The following is a 19,450-nucleotide window of genomic DNA, read 5'->3' as shown; positions in this document are numbered from 1 at the left end:
TGAAAGATCCATCTTAATAGCCATCAAGCAAAGACAACTTGTAAGACAGTTTTCTAATCTAAAACGCTTTGTGTAGACATATTATAGACTTGTTTCAATTCATACCCTGCTTATGAAAAAAAAAAAAAAAAAATTTATCGCTGTATTACTAGCAATTCCAGAGAAACAGTACATCTTGAAAAGAAATAATCCATCGTGCTCTCTTTGGGGAGACAGACACAGCTAAGCACATCACAATACAGCACCAGGGTTCAAAGCTGTGTCCCAGGTTTCAGTTGCTGCTGCTGAGTGTGACAGCAATACACAGGGGCTTCATAACGAGTAGCACACGGATTCATTTGTTCCTACCACACAGGTAGCTATGTGCTTATACAAATGGAAGGAATAAGACAACCAAATGTTGACCCTCATACAGTGCTAAACCCTTCCTGTCTTCCAGCATTAAGCAACTTGAGTATAATCTGAGCCAGGGACTACATCTTCTGAAACCATCATTTTTCAAAACTTAAATGAATTTGCCTAATCCCTTTCTGAACCAGTATGGAATTTGTTTAGCTGCGTGGTGTCTAGTAGCATCAAGTTCCACAATGCGTGTCCCAAAGTGAGAAGTCCTTAAATCTCCTCTACTAACGTCATTCATTGCCTCCTTGTACAACATAGTACCGAGTTTACTACTCCCCACCCAACCTCTGTGCACACTGGATACATAATGGTTGCAAAACCCTCCCTCAGCCTGTTGCCAGACTAGTAAGCCTTACATGTCTCTATCCTTGTGTAGAAGTCTTCCTTCTAGCCACCATTGCTCCCCTTTTCCAGTTCTACTGAAATGGCTTTGAAATACAGCATAAACAGAACTATGTCTTATACGTGTAAGATGAAGTTAAGACTGTGTTTTCCAAATTGTTGGTTAGAACTAACACACCTTTAAGGCATCATTTTTCACAGCAGAGATACATGTAAAGACCATAAAAGATGATGCATTTGGAGCAAAAGGCATGTTTACATTTGGAGCTCTGAAACTACATCGACATCATTGTCCTGGTTTGGCTGGGACAGAATCACAGCCCAGTCATGCCAGGCAGGCTGAAGTGAGCCAGGGCAGCTGACCTGAGTTAGCTACAGGTGTAGCCCATCCCTTAATGTCATGGTCATTATAAAGGGGGAAGGTTTGCTAAAGAGAAGGAGCTCCTGTGGGGTTCCTCCTGCTCCTCCTCCGGCTTCTCCTGAGGACTGCTCTCCAGTAGATCGTGACAACAGGGTATTTATTCGGCTAAGTGTACTTCTGTTTGTATTGGTGGTGTTTTGATTAAATTTGTTACGCTTCTACCCACAGATCTGCTCTCCTTTTTCACTATTCCCCTGCCTGTTTGGTGAGGGTTCGTTGGGTGACAGAGGAACTGTTACAGTTTAGCCCTGGGTACAGGCTAAATGAAGACAATCATCATCTTCATTTTCTGAAAATAAGCCATACCACTAGACTTTAAATTGAACAAAAAAATATGCTCTCAAAAGAACCTGAACAAAGTCAAGTCATATGAAATTGGGCTGAGAGATTACCTTTACTAACGGGGGAAAACTTATCTCATCACTACTAAAAAAACAGTTATTAAAGCTGATCAGAAAATGTTTTGTTAGGTTAAAAGAAAAAAAATCAAACCCAAAACTTAAAACACCTAGATGACTAGAAGGAAACAGTAAACTCTGCTGCATTTTAGAATAGCACCTCTGAAATCAGAAAAGGAGAGGTGGATTTTCCATAGAAACACAAGTTATTTGGACATAAGCATTAAAAAGGTCAATCAATCATGAACTTATTTTTAAGGAAGGAAATTGTAGAGAGGTAGGTGCTGGTCTCTTTTCACAAGTAATTAACGATAGAACAAGAGGGAATAGACTCAAGGTGCACGAGGGTAGGTTTAGGCTTGACATTAGGAAAAGTTTTTTCACTGAAAGGATTGTCACACATTGGAACAGGCTGCCCAGGGAGGTGGTTGAGTCACCATCCCTTAATGTGTTTAAAGGTTGTTGAGATGTGGTGCTTTGGAGATACAATTTAGGGGTTGGTACAGTAGGGCTGATGGTTGGACTTGATGGTCTCACAGGTCTTTTCCAGCCTGAATGAATCAATGAATGTCCTCTCAACTAATGTGTGAGAAGAGAATACAAGTAGAAAGCTTTTTTTTTTCTTGTACCCAAAGTACATGAATTTTAATAGACAAACTGACAACCGAGGATAGGAATGCAAAGCATTACTCCAAAATTTCAGGTGCTCACGTCTAAACAAGAAGTCCCAAATACTGCCCAGTCACTCGAGTATCTGCAAGCTTCTGTGTGCTTCCCTGCCCCGAGTTGTACTCTGATGTTTTCCTACTGTGTGCAACCAGGAGTACCATCATCTTGAGCGAGATTAACATTTTGATAACCAAGGCCATTTCAGCTCAACAAAATCTGGTGTTCCTACAGTTTAATTATCCCAGGGGACCCATAATCCAAGAGACACAGTCAGAACATACCAAGGATCATTGACAGTTTTAATTCAAAGTAATTCATAGTAGCTATGGGCCTTTTCATTAGCCTAACAATTTAACACAAACGATTCTGAAATGGAAAATCTGCCTAATATTCATGTGCTACTATAACCTACAGCATAATATACATTGAATAAAATGGACTTCAAGTTCACACTGCAGCTGTTGCTAAGGTTAACTGTCAAGCAAGTTCCTTGGATCATCTTCCGTCATTTCTCTTTTAATTAGTTCAAATTGGAATAGTATTTAAGTAAAGTGCAGGTACTACATTTTGCAAGACTATGGGCCTGACAAAACAAGTTCTTGATGATGAAAAGACACGGGGAAAATCAACTAGATGTGATCTTATTTCTCTTACACCATCTGTTTTACATCTCTCTGGCTCAAACGAGCACTGCATTCCATTTTGTGCAACTTAAAACAGTACACCAGACCAACTCAATGGAAGAATTCCTACTTTACAGTTCTCCTCCAACAACAGCCTCTTCTTTAGCTGACAGAGGTGTACTTATTGACTAAAAAAATGTATCTATGATTCTGTTGTTAAAAGAGCAAAGCAGAGAAAGCATCATTCAAACCTCCACACCACCCTCTTGGTTTCTTTTGACACTTCACGTGCCCCTGTGATTAACACTTACCCAAGTAAAAACAACTACCCACAACTCCTACAACTTTATTCTCTCGGTTACATGTTAATAAAGTAAGACAATTGTATCAATCTTATTATAAGTAAATCACACCAACAAAATTTGACTGCACAGACATGAAACCATAGCATCACATCTGAAACATTAAATGTAGAAGATTAGTAACTGAAAAAGGACTTAACGCCTTATAGGTGACTTTCGATACAGGTTCCTACTAAATTTCATAGTCAGTTTTCCAAAGATTAGAAAATTTAAGCTTATACATCAGCACACATTAAGATGACGTGCTTCCACTCAGCTGAGAGTATGTAATTGCCTGGCGAAAGTGAGAACACATCTGTTTGGGACAGAAAAAGACTGGAAAGGCTAAGTAAAAGCAGTAAGAGCAATGTACAACTATTATTTGGCAATGTCACTGTGTTTTTCTGCTTAAGGTTCCTATAGGTGGACTTAAATTTATAGTTACATAATTAAGTTACTTCATATATGAAGTACCACTGGTTAAATGGACAGTTATAAATTGTAATGCTATTCACAATTATTTTCCCTCAACTTATTACAGAAAACTTAGATAAAAACAAGTTTCTGAATTTGAAAGAATATTGCAACAAACACGTAAAATTAAAGTTATTTAATATTAAAAGAACAACTTAGTTCTTTACCCCAAAGTGTGGCAAATAAGGTTGCTAACCATGTAGCTTAAGAACTACAAAACAGGAAAAAATCACATTACAATGATCAAATAATATGTGCAGTTTGTGGATTAACACAAACATTAAGCATTATAAGAGAGTTCATACCGGACTAAAAGAAAAAGGACTAAAGGACTAAAGGAAACCTCCCATGTCACAAAAAAAGAAAGTCAGAGGGGTTTGTTAATTTGTTCTAAACATAGACAATTCAGAAATCTTGCATCAATATAGCCAGCTCCACCACCTCAAGACGTCTTGGTTCTTGCCGCAGTTGAACTTCTGGTAAGGCTGTTCCAGAACTTCACGCCTGAACGTCAGAAATCTGTTACCAGCTTAAGCTGATAGACAGCTACCCCATCCCTCTCAGTTGTCTTTTTGCTAGGTTAAACAAGATGAGCTCTTTTAGCTTCCTCTTGTAAGAAAGGCTTTCTGTTTCCTGGATGATCCCAGCAGCCCTCTGTTCAACTGTTCACATGCAAATTCATTTTTCTTGAACATGAGTGAACCATATACAGTAACCCAGATAAAGTTCTACACCAGTGCCTTATCCTACAGGATTGGTGTTTCCCTCTCTCCTACTAGAAATACCTCACCTAATACATCCTAGGAGCATATTTACCTTTTTCATAGCTATGTAAGAGTGGTGGCTCACAGTAATCCTACGTTGAACTAACATACTCGAATCCTTCTTCTCTTGCTTCAAGATGAAGAGCTTCAATCCCAAAGATTTGCTTTTCTCAGATTTCATCCAAATGAATACACTCACTAAGAAAAATCCTTGCCACCAAATTAGCAATTTCACAGACCAATTTTGTGGACTGGAAATCATCCAGCTCTGCACAATCTGGGCATGTTCAAATGATAAAAATAAAAGAATGCAGTTTGGTAGATAGGTGTGACAAATTAATGCAAGCAAGGTAGTCATATGCAAGTAACAGTTTTTAACTCACAAAAAGACAAAAGCTGGCTAGCAAAGTTGTTACATGGATATTGCCGGAAAAAAAAAAAAAGCTTAAAACAAGTATTTACCTATCTTTTTTGCTCTTCCCCCTTTGTTTCCCTGCAAGAGTACGTAGTTCTTCTTCAGTAGGATGCTGATACCACCGTAAACTAAAGAAAAAGAAAATATCAAGTAAAACAATACCAGTATTACCAATTTAGAGTTTTTTTTTAAAAAAAACCTACATATCAACACAGATTTATATGCGTACTAAGACACTAGTGATTTGCTGCACTTAAGCAAAATACCCTTGTGTGCAAGTACCAATCCTGCTTGAAATGAACAACCACAGCTAAGCTTCAGTTCTCTTCAGCATATGAGATTCTTATTTATAATTAGAAAGCTTTGCTACTTTGTCATTCAAGTGAAAGCCCTTCACTTCTCAAAACACCAAATTTCCCAGTTTCAAATACAGCAAACAAGGTTGTACCGATATTGGAAAAAGTTCACTAGAATAATTATACCATTACAGTTACCCAACAGAACCACATTCTAAATGATTTTATAAATGTAACTATGCCTCTTGGAAAAATGTAATGTTCCAGAATCCAGAATAGCTATTATAAAATAACGATTACCAGTCTTTTTTCTTAGGCAGAGCAGATCGTAACATCAACGTTCCTTTCCTAAACACCTCCTCAGTGATATCTTCTCCTAGAAAAAGTGCTATTTTAAAAAAAATCACTAATTTACATGTAGCTGAGCTGCAATTTTTTCCACTTTCATAAGTCAATGCACCATCCATTGCTCATTTATTTAAAAGGCAAGCAGGGGCAAGGAAATTCTGAAGAGGAAAACCAGACATAGTTAGGTCTCCAAGATGGTACATTTTACCTTAATCTCTATGCATGTCAAGAACTTTAGTAGCTGAAACAAGGCCTTTTCCACATTCAAGAAGGGAGGGCTGCTGTCCAGATGCAGGAAGGATGTCACTCTGATCTCCATTCTGAAATGCTGAGGCAAAGGACCCCAACGGGAACAGACTTGGGAAATTTATGTGAAAGTACTTTTCTGGAGTAGGAGGCCACAGATTGGTGACGCAGGTTAACACAGGGTAATAGTGGAATCCACAATTATCAGTACTTCTCATGTTAAGAAAACCTCATCAAATAGGACACTGGCAAATTAAAGATTATGTTACATCCAATTAAAAAAAAATATAGCAAAGCAAATTTGGAGGACAAACATCAAACCCAAACAACCTCAAGCCAGCTGATAACACTCGATTCCCAGCTCTGTCCCAAGTGGAAGTCTTGGGACAGAGCCTTTCTGTTCTGGAGAGGCTTTCTGTCCCAAGTGTAAGTCTGGTCCACCCATCTTTCTCTTTGCAGAATATGGCCTTTCAGGTAAAAACAAAAAATTTTGTCATTCTTCACAGAACGCTGTCTACACAACAAATGCTGTGGGAGGTCCACTGCTACCCAACCTCATGCTAAAAGCAGAAACAGTCCTAAATGCAAGCAGCCACAACAAGCAATATTATACATCTTCTACTTTCCTTATGATGGCATGGATCACATGGTGTGCTGCAAGACACCGGATAAAGACTACGAGTAAGAGTAAGTACAATTTCAATGAAATGTGTGTATCACAAGCATATGCCCGCCTGGCAGATCTTAAACAGGAGGCATTGCCCCTTTGTCCTGATACTATCCTTGACACTACAATAAACATGGCTGAAGACAGGGAAGTGAGAATGAAGAAAAACGGTGCAAAAAAAATTCAACACATTTCAGATAGAGCTCCCAGTTAAACAGGCAGTTGCACAGAGCCTGTGGACATCATCTTAAAATAACTTAAAAACTGGTGTATAAGTAAGAGCTCAAGTCAGGAATATCACAAATACAAACCGGTTAATATGGAGTTCCACGCACCTGTGTCAGTACATACTGCTGTGCTAAAGAACCAACAAATACTGGGATTTCTTCAGTAGCAAAGAACAAAGAACTTCAGTACCAGCCAATAATACATCACAGAGATCCAAACCATCGCTGAAAATTTCCCTTGAAGGAATTCACCGTCAGTTCAAAAACTGAAAATGGCAAATACTACAGACTTTGCATGAACAAGGAGTTTTGGTGGTTAGCAGAGGGGCCGAATTTTTGTTTTGGGTTTTCTGAGGCATCAGTAAGAGTTAAAGTTATTTCACACATTTATTTTTAGCATGTGTGGTCCCAGCTGAAAAAATGTGCTGTTTGCAAACTTTGCTGCAAAGAGACTTTGTTGAGACTGAGAATCACACAGAAACCAGAGCATCTACCTTTTCATCCAAGAATACAAACTGCATTGAAGATACTAAATTCTTCCTATCTTTCACACAACCTAGAGAAAGTGGAGGAAAGCAAAGAAATAGTCTTCTGCTTTGTCATTCACCACCTCACAGATCTGAACTTGGCATGCTCAGAGTAGCACGAGTAGTTCTGTAAGGATGAAAATCACCTGTGTTGGAAGGTTATTTTTCACAATCTTTCCTGCACAAAGAAATATTACCCAGTACAGCAGAACAGACAAAATTCATGTTCTGTGTAACATATGAACACAAATCAAACACTTAAACAACAATTTGCTCTTAATTACGCAACAGAATTGTGTTGCAAGTGATTCATAATTACAACTAATAGCATACAAGAGTTTTGGAGATTTTTTAGTTAATAAACCCTACAGACCTTACACCTAAAATATCAAAACCAAGAGATCCGAACACACATTTTCATACAGGCAGAACTAAAAAAGAAAAAGCAGTTTGTGTCTCCTTGAGCTTATATATGTTTAGAACTGAGATCCCACAATATATTACTCGGTAACTCTGACATATCCAAGTTGTCTGAATAGCAACAGCAGAGCAGATACGCCCCAGTTAATCTGAATGAAGGTCATTAATGAATGCACAACAAAACATCCGTTTTCTCCTGTCTTCCTGAGGTGGCCTGAAAATAGAGCATAGCTGAGCAACTCAAAAGCAACATTCTGGTAGAAAACATTTTATTAAAAATGCAAGGCCTATGCAGATACTTAGGATGACAATTCATCAATTTCAATAAATATGAATATTCAAATTCTGTTCAAGCTCTGAAAACCACACTCATTGAAAAAGTTTGCATTTCTTTACAAATTTAAGTAAAAAGTTTTTCGACACTCAATGACAGCTGTTCATTCTGTAAATGAATAATTATCTTATATCTATCTATTGTAACAATTATTTTAAATGTTGAAGTGTCTATATTTCCTTTTCATGGACTTTGAACGTACCCATACAGGCATCTTGAAACCAAATGGTCACTGAAGAGTTTCTGGCTTGTCCAGTAATGTGTTTCTCCTCCCTCCCACTTGGCAAGGGCTACCTGTAGACATTTCAGACTATCTTGCTTAGAAAAGCCTCCCAACTCCTTGGAAGACACTTAAGCCAAATAACTTAAAAAACGGTTTTGGGAACTAATGACTAGTTGAAGTATATTGACAAAAGAAAAGAGGAGCAGGCTGTAACTTTTCCTAGGAAATCTTAAGAGTGTGTCTGCCTATGCCTGTGCACTTGCGTGTGTATAAAACCCTCTACCACCCCGCCCACACGGGTCTGTCAAAGCAAACACTGTTGGCAAGAAGACAGCACTGAGGAAAATGGGTTAGCATAAAAGATAGTTTGCCAGCTAAACCAAGAAAAGAACTATTTTCCTCTCCAACATTAAAATTCAGATTCTTGTTGCAGTGAAGCTTCTGATGTGCTTTTATTTCTGGAACACAGAATTATTTCTGGCTCTTTACATAATTCTTGTATTCAGGAGGTTATTTACAATGACTGCAATTACAATACACTAAAATAGTTATCAGATAAATAGAAGGACACTGAAAAGCAACAATCAGATTTTCAAGAGTACTAACATGAAAGGCAATAAGATGACTCCCATTGACTTCAGTGGGAGCAGAATTCCATAAGCACAAGTGCAGAAATCCTGTTTTATGTACTTATCAATCTGCAGGTATGCAAAGATAAAAGGAGAAAAGGATTATGAAAAATATTTGAACAGCAAACCTCTCCATACCATTGGCACAAGGCATACCTTAGAACAAGCACACAGAAAGTGAAAACTTCACAAGAATGATGAACACAGGCACAATATTGATAAATTCTTTAAAAAGAGAAATTAAATATTTAAATTTTGAAATAAACACTTAAATAAATCTTTAAAACAGGACATAAAAAGTAGAAAATGTCATTTGAATAACTGTTGATAAAAACACTTTGGTACTAACACACCTTAAAAATAAATGGTATGCAATTTCATATTCATTAATGTATTTTTTTAGAGCACAATAACAGGTGATCAATACTCTGCATATATGGTCAACAATGAAACTTCACACAACAATTAAAATTATGATTCCTTTTCATATTATTCACCCAACCATTACTGTTTTCCACTATATCTAACCAGTGATACCTAATGCATCTAACCAACATTTAAAAATTATTTTTTATTCGTAACTTTTTGGGTGATGAAATGGGGAAAATTAAAAAGAAAAAAGCTGGTAATTCTGAGATACAGAGGAAAAAAGGCAATGGACAATTATATGAGACTGGTTAAGACTCCTATGGAGCACACTATTATTCAAGGATACTCCTTCGGATATCAGGGAGTAGAGATTTGGTATTTTCAAAATTTTAACAATTACAAAAGACAGCACACTACCTTCTAATCATACAAAGTGTTTTTCTTCCCAAATAAAAAAACAGTGTCTACAATTCTTTTAATATTTAAGGTACTGATTTATATTCAAAACAGCTGCTGGTTTTCATTGTTATTATGGATACAGCCACATAGGGAATGCTCCCCTTGAAACTCATTATGTCTGTTTGATCTATTGTTATGAGGAAGTAGTGTACTGAAATTTATACTAATCCTGTCCTATGAAGTATTAAAAAAAACAGAATTTTTAATAAATACCTAAGCACTCTCTATATGTGAAGCTAATCAGCAGGTAGATTATCAAGAACACTGAGGCAGTGTGGCAAAAACACCCCTTCCATTCTTTATAGTGTCTTGCATTCAGTTTACCTTTTTAATATTGAAGTATGGCAGCTTGTGCCTTTAATAATACAAGTCCTGGACAACAGTTAACTTTATGACTGATGCAAGTAACAGCAACAAACAAGCCTGTTCTTTTACAGCAACACTGTCTTTTCACCTTGAGCCTATCACAATGCTATGGTAATAAATTTAAGAACAGCAGATTAATTATTTTTCAAGAAAACAACCCAAACGATAGTATGTTTTACTGCTACTACTCTAATGCATAACTGCATTACCATACTCACACATAGTGCAGGAACTGTTTCTTATCTTACCTGCCACTACAGAGAAGCCAACGAGCCAGAGAATAGTGAGGTATGATCTTCTGTATGACACTAGCCATTACCATGGTAACCACCAACTGTACACCTATCACACCCTGTAGAGGAATAAGTTAATAAGAAGTCAATATGTGTCTTAGAAAAGTCCTGAAGTACCTTCAAAAAAAAAGTTAAAAACACCTTATATGGTAGGGATAACAGTTTTGGTTCTTTTTAAACTAGAGGGGAAAAAAAAGATACCATACCAGTTTTCAAGAAATTCCCCAGAACTTGCTATAATAGTTAAATACTTAATCAAAGGGAAAAGGCATTGCCAGGTCACAAGGCCAGTAACACATGTCCCCTGTTTCACAGACTGTAAGGCCACACGTGGACGTGGCCACATGGAAGGGAGAGGAGGGCACATAGGAATCAGCATAAATTCACTTCAATGTCCACCTCCTGATTAGGATTTGGCACTTCAGCAGAGCCAGCAGCAATCTCATTCCCAGTCACTCAGCAAGCTTCAATTCTGATTATCAGTTGTTGTTGTTGTTTTGTTTTTTTTTTTTAATAAAGCAACTTTAAACTTCTAAAGCTAAATAACAATGAGTGAAATATTGCATCATATTACTTTTATCCTGCAAACTAAATTCTATCAACTAAAACCATGTTAAAAAACAGCACAAATCATGTACACCGTATTTCTTCTATTTACATGCAAGGTTTTCATGCTTAAAACATCACAAGCAATAACAAAAAGTATCAAATACAGGTATGCAAGGGAAATTTACGAAAACATGCAAGTGAAAAGACACTAAGAATCAACTAAATAAGCTACTTCCACTTTTAAACTGTTCTTCAGAATACTATTTCACAGAAAGGAATAAAGGCACTTTTTCAATCAGAACTAAAAATGCCGTATTCACATGGTGGCATATCAAAGTTCATATTCACTTTCAATCTTAAATACCAACTTATTGATATTGCCCGCTACTAGCAATATTTTGAAGATAAAATATTTCCCTCTATAGTTTCAGAAGTTGGGAGTTGCACTTCTCTAGCTTTGCACCGACACAATGCGCTATAGAAGATCAGAAGGCAAAAGTATTCCTATGTATAGAAGCAGTACACAATTAACCATTGGCAAATAAAACACAGATTAGCTCATACACTTGAGATACATTTTCTCCAAAATTCCCCAAACAAAGAAGTAAGATTCATCCCTCAAGAACACCTCACTAGCAGCACAGCATGCAGTACTTCCACTGTTCAAACACATCCTCTCCCACCTAGCATACTGTTCACTTGGAGGAAATTTCATCATACATTATTTTTACCAGAAGTTTCTCTCAAAGTAAAGATCCTCTGGGAAAGGAAAGAGCTATTCTCACAGCATGGGCAAACAGCTGAGGCTGGAAGGGACCTCTGGAGATCAGCTAGTCCAATCTCACCTGCTGAGAAAAGGGTCAACTACAGCACGTTGGTCAGTCACAAGTTCAGCTGGGTTTTGAATGTCTCCAAAGACGAAGACTCCACAGCCTCTCTGGGCAAACTGTGACAGTGTTTGACCATCCTCACCTTAAATAGCTTTTTTCTTTCTTATGTTTAAATGGAATATTCCATTTGTTCACCACCTCTTGTTTGTTCACCAAGCACCACTGAGAAGAGTCTTGCTCCACCTTCTTTATTGCTCCTCACCAGGTATTTATACACTTGGATAAGATGCCTCCTGAACCTTCTCTAGACTCAGTCCCAGCTCTCTCAGCCTCTCCTTCTGTGACAGGATGGTCTAGTGTCTTCACCATCTTTGTGGCCCTGCACTAGACTCCTTCCAGCAAGCCCATGTCTCTCTTGTACTGGCCAACCCAAAACCAGACGCAGCACTCCAGTGTCTCACCAGTGCTGAGCAGAGGTGAGCACCTGTGTCAACCTGCTGGTGAATCTCAGCATAATGCAGTCCAGGGTGTTGCTGGCCGTCTTTGCCCCAAGGGCTCACTGCTGGCATATGGTCAACTTAATGATCTCCAGGACCCCCAGGTCTTATTCTGCCAAACTGTCTTCCAAGTGGACAGCCTCCAGCATGTACCGGTGCCTGGGCTTATTCCTCCTCAGGAATACTGGCGCTTTCCTTTGCTGACCTGCATAAGATTCCTGTGGACCAGCTTCTCCAGCCTGTAGAGGTCCCTCTGAATGACAACACAACTACCTGATGTAGCTGCCACTCCAAGTTTTGTACCATCTGCAAACTTGCTGAGGGTGCATCCTCTTCCATCTTCCAATCATTAATGAAGATGCTAAATAACACTGGCACCAGTATCAGCTCCTGGGACACATCACTAGTGACCAGTCTCCAGCTGGACTTTGTGCCACTAATCACAACAGTCTGAGCTCAGCACCACAGCCAGTTTTTAGTCCACCTTGCTGCTCACTTATCTAGTCCACACTTCATCAGTTTGTCTATGAGGATCTTATGGCAGACAGTGCTGAAAGTCTTGCTAAAGTGAAGATAAACATTATCGACTCCTTCCTTTGATCTCCAAGCTAGTCTTTTCATTGTACAATGCTATCGAGTCGGTCAAGCATGACTGTCCCTTCACAAACCCAAGCTAACTACTCCCAAACCTACCTTGTCTTTAATATCTTTGGATTTAGTTTCCAGGGTTATTTGCTTTATTACCTCCTCAGGGATCAAAGGGAGGCTGAGAAGCTTTAGTTCTCATACTCTCACTTCTCAAAGACAGACATAACACTTGACTTCTGAAGTCCTCAGTAACCTTCCCTGGTGGCCATGACCTTTGAAAGACAGAATGAGAGTGGCCAAAAAGAGTGACCTCACAACAACACTGGCCACTCCCTCAGCACTAGTGAGTGCATCCCATCAGGACTCATGGACTTGTGCATCTACAATTTATTTAAATGTTCCCTAACATGACAGTCTTCCACGGAGGATAAGCATTCCTTGCTGCAGACTCTCCTGCCAGTCTCAGGAACCTGGGATTTCTGAAGACAAACTTTATCCATCAAGACCAAGGGAAAGGCAGCATCAATACCTTGGTCTTTCCCATGTTCTTTGCCAAAGTCTACTGTCCCAGCCAGCACTAGGCCCGTGTTTTCTGTCATAACATATTTGCTGTTGATATATTTGCAGAAGGTCTTCTTGTTGCCAATCACGTTCTGCGTCACACTGAACTCCAGGCAGGCTTTGGCTTTCCTAATGCTACCCCTGCATACTCAAGACAGTTTCTTCATATTCCTCCTGGGCGACCTGACCTCGCTTCCGCCTCTTGCATACTTCCTTTCCATGTTTGAGCTTAGCCATGAGCTCAGCGTTCATCCCTGTACATCAGGATTGTTCTCGAGCTTGGAGGAAGTGATCCTTGAAAGTCAACCAGCTTTCCCAGACCCCTCTTCTCTAAAAGGCCATATCCCATAGGATTCTTCCAAGCTGAGGCCTGATCAAGCCAAAGCCTACTCTCCTGAAGTCTAGGATTACAAACCTGCTACTTGCCTCATTGCCTTCTCTCAGGATCCTGAATTCCACCATACAACAGTCACTGCAGGAAAGGCTGCACAGCCTTCACATCACTGCTCAGTTCTTCCTTGTTTTCAAGTCCGAGGGCCAGCAGAGCATCTCTCCTCATCATCTCCTCAATCACTTGTGTTAGGAAAATGCCATCAAAGCACACAAAAAGTCTCCTGGATTGCTTGTGCCCTGCTGTGTTGTCTCTTCAGAAGATAGCCGGGGTAGCTGAAGTACCCTACAGGACCAGTACCTGGAAGATTCCTCCCATTCTCTGAAGAAGGCATTATCTTCTACTCCTTCATGGTCAAGGCTATCTAGAGCAGACACCTACAACAACATCACCCCTGTTGCTCTGCCCTCTAGTCATTACCCACAAACTCTCAGATTACCAATCCCATGTCAGACCTCCAGGTATCCCTGCTGCTCCTCCACTTAAGAGCAAGTCCCCTCCTCACTATCCCAGCCAGTCCTTCTAAAAGGCCTGCATCCATCCATGGGAGCAGACAAATTTGTACGAGCTATGCCATCACATCTTTGTTATCCCAATGAAATCGTTGCTCTGCAACTTCATACAGCCCCCTACTTTGTCACTTTTTCCCCCATGCTGCACACCCTAGTGTGCCAATTTCCCAGAAGAGGTATAAGAGCTTCTCTCTCATAATGCTGGTGCCATTACCTCTGTACAAGTATTTCCTTGTTTGTGTTTATATGCTTGTGTGAGCCCTTTTCTACCTTGTTTAGTTGTTTTCAAGGTCTCTGCTCCGTACCATCCTGCATCCTTTGCTTAGCAACCCAGTCCACCACTTTTTCCTCTCAATTTTTGAGTCATCAGCTCCTTCCTCTCTCAGTCCTAGTCTAAAGCTCTCCACAGCAGTTTGGCCAGACTGTTGGCACAGATGCTTTTGCCCCACTTGGTCTTGGCAAAGATGCTTTTGCCCCACTTGGTCTCGGCAAAGATGCTTTTGCCCCACTTGGTCTCGGCAAAGATGCTTTTGCCCCACTTGGTCTCGGCAAAGATGCTTTTGCCCCACTTGGTCTCGGCAAAGATGCTTTTGCCCCACTTGGTCTCGGCAAAGATGCTTTTGCCCCACTTGGTCTCGGCAAAGATGCTTTTGCCCCACTTGGTCTTGGCAAAGATGCTTTTGCCCCACTTGGTCAGGTGGATGCTGTCCCTTCCCAGCATTCCTCAAACCTCAAAGAGGGTCATACAAGCCATGTCCCTGCTGTCAATGCCTGCTCTGTAACCAGCTGCTAACCCACAGGATCCACCACTCTTCGTCAACCTTCCCCCTCCTTACCAGTAGTATCTTCTTTGGTCTTAAATACTGTACTAATGAAAGTTCTTCTCTTTTCTCCCTTCAATGAGTTTTTTTAATTCAAATAAATCAGAAATTGTGTCAATACTGCTTTTACGAACAATTACAGTCAGAAATGTTATACATGATGTCCGGTACCACCCTTAATATAACATGATTGAGGGAGATCAAGGTAGCATAAATTACTTTTTAGCATTTGCAAACACTTTCAATATGTTACCATACATCTCAAAACAGTGTGAAATATCATTTAGAAGTACTTGTTACTTGTTTGCAATTTGAAATAACACCTTTGTTGGGTTTTTTTTTTCAGACTATTATTGTTTCTTTAGTACTCAAGCCTCTCTTTGCCTCCTCCCTCTTTGGAATTTCTACTGCTCCTCTACATTGGTGCCATCAATCCTTCAAGGTACTTCAAAAAGTGAGACCTAATTTTTGCCTATGATCCATGTCACCAAGACCAGGGATCAAGATGAGGATCGAAAACTGTATGCATACTCTTAAAAACTCTACATTTATTAAGGATTCTTTGCATCTTTGAGTCCCACGCATAAGATTACTCAAACTGACTCCCTAGTTAACGGGAAGCGTACCTAAATGAAACTGTTGCTAAAACAAGCTGCATAATAAATTTGCTATATTTAAATTACTAAATTGCTCAGGAAGTATATACTTTTTGTTTACAAAACGATGCATTTTAAAACCAAATGTTTACTCTGACTACCTCATGATAAGCCTAACCGCTTCCACCCAATGTGAGAGAGAAACCACTGCCCCTTCATCTGGCCTGCCTAAGCCACGATCCTTAGAATCCACTATCTCAGCATAAAGTTACATTAATATTTCTCTAGAATAATGTTTTTATTAGGAGGCCTGCCTGATCAGGTGCCAGTATGTCTCTGCAAATACTCCTAGCACTTCCTATTTGTAAGGGAAAGAAATTGCCTTTTCAACTCAAGATAGCAGGAGGGAAAATGATGCAAACCAAGGCAGTTATTTTTTATACAGGGTAGCAGGACAACTAGCTAAGCTAAAATTCTTAAAGTTCAACACACGATTTAAAAGTGCACCTACAGAAAGCCATTTCCTTACTCAAGTGAAGGCTGTAAGTTGTAACAACCCATTAAGACAATTTCCACTTAAGTCACTGAATGTGTCTCTCCGTCCTCCCTGCTCCCTTTCATCAGAAACTCACTGCACTCACTCCCATAAAGATTATTGCTGTATTTCTGAAAAATAGAAATACCTGCAAAAATATTTCAGCTTATAACTGAAAATAACACAGGAAATTTTAAGCCAATTAAAAAAAAAAATTTAAACCTATGATATCTCTAATCACACAGAATCACAGAATGTTGGGGGTTGGAAGTGACCTCAAAAGATCATCTAGTCCAAGCCCCCTGCCAGAGCAGGGCCACATAGAGTAGGGCACACAGGAATGTGTCCAGGCAGGTTTTGAATGTCTCCAGGGAAGGAGACTCCACAGCCTCTCTGGGCAGCCTGTTCCAGTGCTCTGTCACCCTCACAGTGAAAAAGTTTTTCCTCATGTTGATGTGGAACCCCCTGTGCTCCAGCTTGCACCTGTTGCCCCTTGTCTTGCCATTGGCCGTCACCGAGAAGAGCCCGGCTCCATCCTCCTGACATTCGCCCTTTATGTATTTACAAACATTAATGAGGTCACTCCTCAGTCTCCTCTTCTCCAAGCTAAAGAGACCCAGCTCCCTCAGCCTTGATCATCTTTGTGGCTCTGCGCTGGACTCTTTCAACCAGTTCCCTGTCCTTCGTGAACTGAGCGGCCCAGAACTGGACACACTATTCCAGATGGAGTCTCACCAGGGCAGAGTAGAGGGGGAGGAGAACCTCTCTCGACCTACTGACCATACCCCTTCTAACACACCCCAAGATGCCATTGGCCTTCTTGGTGTGGTGGTTTGGTGTCTGGTGGGGTTTTGGCACAGTTTTGGCAGCGGTGGATGGGGCTATGGAGGTGGATCCTGTAAGGGGCTTCAAGAAGCTCCCTTGGCTCCAATTTCAGACCTGCCTCTGGGCAAGGCCAGACCAATGGCACCTCTGGGAATAACTATTTAAGAGCGAAAGAAGTGGTTGATTAAATCTTTTTGTTCTTTTGTGTTGGTGAGCGAAGGGGGATGGGAGAGAGACAGCCCTGTGGACAGCCAGGTCAGTGAGGAAGGAGAGGGGGAGCTGTGCCGGAGCAGAGGTTCCCCTGTGGCCCATGGTGGGGTGGCAGCTGAGCCCCTGCAGCCCCTGGAGATCAGCAGTGGCCAGAGGTTGGCCTGCAGCCTGTGGAGGACCCCAGGCCAGGCCCGAAGCAGAGCGCAACTCCAACCATGCTGGAGCAGCCTGTTGTGCAGAGAGCTGCAGCCCCGCGGGAAAGGACTCATGTTGGAGCAGTTGGTGGAGGGCTGTCTCCCATGAGAGGGACCCCACGCCAGAGCACAGGACTGTGAGGACCTCTCTGAAGACAGAGGAGCAGTGGAGACATCTCGTACTGGACGGACTGTAACCCCCATTCCCTGTCCCCTGTGCTGCTGGGCGGGGGGGGAGAGGTAGCAGAGTTGAGCCCCGGAAGACCAGAGGGGTGGAGGTGAGCGCGGGGGGTGGTGTTGTATTTAAGATATGGTTGTATCTCTTTTTCTCCTTGATGGTGGCCATTGATTGGTATTAAATTGATGTCGTCATCCCCAAGTTGAGTCTGTCTTTTGCTCATGGTCATAACTGGTGAGTGAGCCCTCCCTGTCCCTTGTCTCTACCTTCAAGACAAATGGATGCATCTTACCCTCCGCATCCCTCAGGGGATGGGTAGGGGTGAGCGAGCGGATGTATGGTGGTTTTGGAGCCAGCTGGGTAGGCTCAAACCATGACACTTGGCCACGAGGGCACGTTGCTGGCTCATGGCCATCCTGCTGTCCACCAGGACCCCCAGGTCCCTTTCCCCTACACTACTCTCCAACAGCTCAGTCCCCAACCTACACTGGTATATGGGGTTGTTCTTTCCCAGAAGCAAGACTCTACACTTGCTCTTGTTGTATTTTATTAAATTTCTCCCCGCCCAGCTCTCCAGCCTGTCCAGGTCTCACTGAACGGCAGCACAGCCTCCTGGTGTGTCAGCCACCTCTCCCAGTTTTGTGTCATCAGCAAACTTGCTGACAGTGCACTCTGTTCCCTCATCCAGGTCATCGATGAATATATTGAATAGTACTGGTCCCAGTACCAACCCCTGAGGGACTCCACTAGATACAGGCCTCCAACTAGACTCTGTCCCATTGACCACAACTCTCTGACTTCTTTCCTTCAGCCAACTCACAATCCACCTCACTACCCTATCATCCAGACCACACTTCCTCAGTTTAGCTGCAAGGATGCTGTGGGACATGGTGTCAAGCGCTTTACTGAAATCAAGATAAACCTCATCCCCTGCACTACCATCATCTATCCACCTGGTCATGTCTTCATAAAAGGCTATCAGGTTGGTCAAATGTGACTTCCCCTTGGTAAAGCCATGTTGACTGCTGCTAATGACTCTCTTATCCTTGATATGCCTAGAGACAGCGTCAAGGATAAGTTGTTCCACCACTTTTCCAGGGATGGAGGTGAGCCTGACCGGTCTGTAGCTACTCGGGTCCTCCTTCTTGTCCTTTTTCAAGACTGGAGTGACATCGGCTTTCCTTCAGTCCTCAGGCACCTCACCTGTTCCCCACGACTTACCAAAGATGATGGAGAGTGGTCTAGCAATAACTTCCGTCAGCTCCCTCAGCACCTGCAGGTGCATCCCATCAGGTTCCATGGATTTATGTATGTCCAGCTTGCTTAATTGATCCCTAACCCCGTCCTCATCAACCAAGTCAAACTCCTCCTTTATCCTGACTTCCTCTGGGGCCTGGGGCTCCTGAGGACAGTCTCCAGCAGCATAGACAGAGGCAAAGAAGGCATTCAGTAACTCTGCCTTCACTGTATCCTCTGTCACCACGGCACCTGCCTCATTCAGCAAAGGGCCTACACTGCCTCCAGTGTTAGTTTTGTCTGCAATGGTTTTGAAGAAGCCCTTTCTGCTGTCCTTGACCTACCTTGCAAAGCTTACCTCCAAGGAGGCCTTAGCTTTCCTAGTTGCCTCCCTACACCTTCTGAGAACAGTCATATTTCTCCCAAATTTTTTTTACATTTTTTTAATTTACTGAAGTGTAGAAAGATACTAGAAGGATATTTTCACCACAAAGTCAGATCAAAAATTAAAACTAATCTTAATTTTCAGTCTTTGTGGTAAAAAGATTCTACACCTCAATACATTAAAAAAATTATATACCCATTTACATGATCAGGGCATTCTTCTCTTGATTCCCAAAGGTTAGTAATCAACCATGAGCAATACGTTAACAGAGTAAAGCTGTCACACAAAA

At 41.2% G+C, this 19,450-nt stretch overlaps 1 protein-coding gene across 1 annotated transcript in view; it reads right to left on the bottom strand.

Moving 5' to 3' along the window:
* Positions 1-19,450, bottom strand: part of TMEM161B (transmembrane protein 161B) — a 46,486-nt gene that overhangs the window by 19,570 nt on the left and 7,466 nt on the right. Inside the window, exons 2-3 of the mRNA XM_086479556.1 lie at positions 10,209-10,312; positions 4,897-4,977 (exon numbers count right to left, since the gene is read on the bottom strand). Of these exons, the coding sequence (XP_086335682.1) occupies positions 4,897-4,977; positions 10,209-10,312 (185 nt within the window). The remainder of the gene's footprint in view (positions 1-4,896; positions 4,978-10,208; positions 10,313-19,450) is intronic.

This window comes from Leptosomus discolor, chromosome Z (assembly GCF_034619465.1).
Source record: "Leptosomus discolor isolate bLepDis1 chromosome Z, bLepDis1.hap2, whole genome shotgun sequence".
In the NCBI taxonomy this organism is placed as follows: domain Eukaryota; kingdom Metazoa; phylum Chordata; class Aves; order Leptosomiformes; family Leptosomidae; genus Leptosomus; species Leptosomus discolor.
The sequence above is the reverse complement of the archived record's forward strand: the minus strand, read 5'-3'. Positions and strand labels throughout refer to the sequence as shown.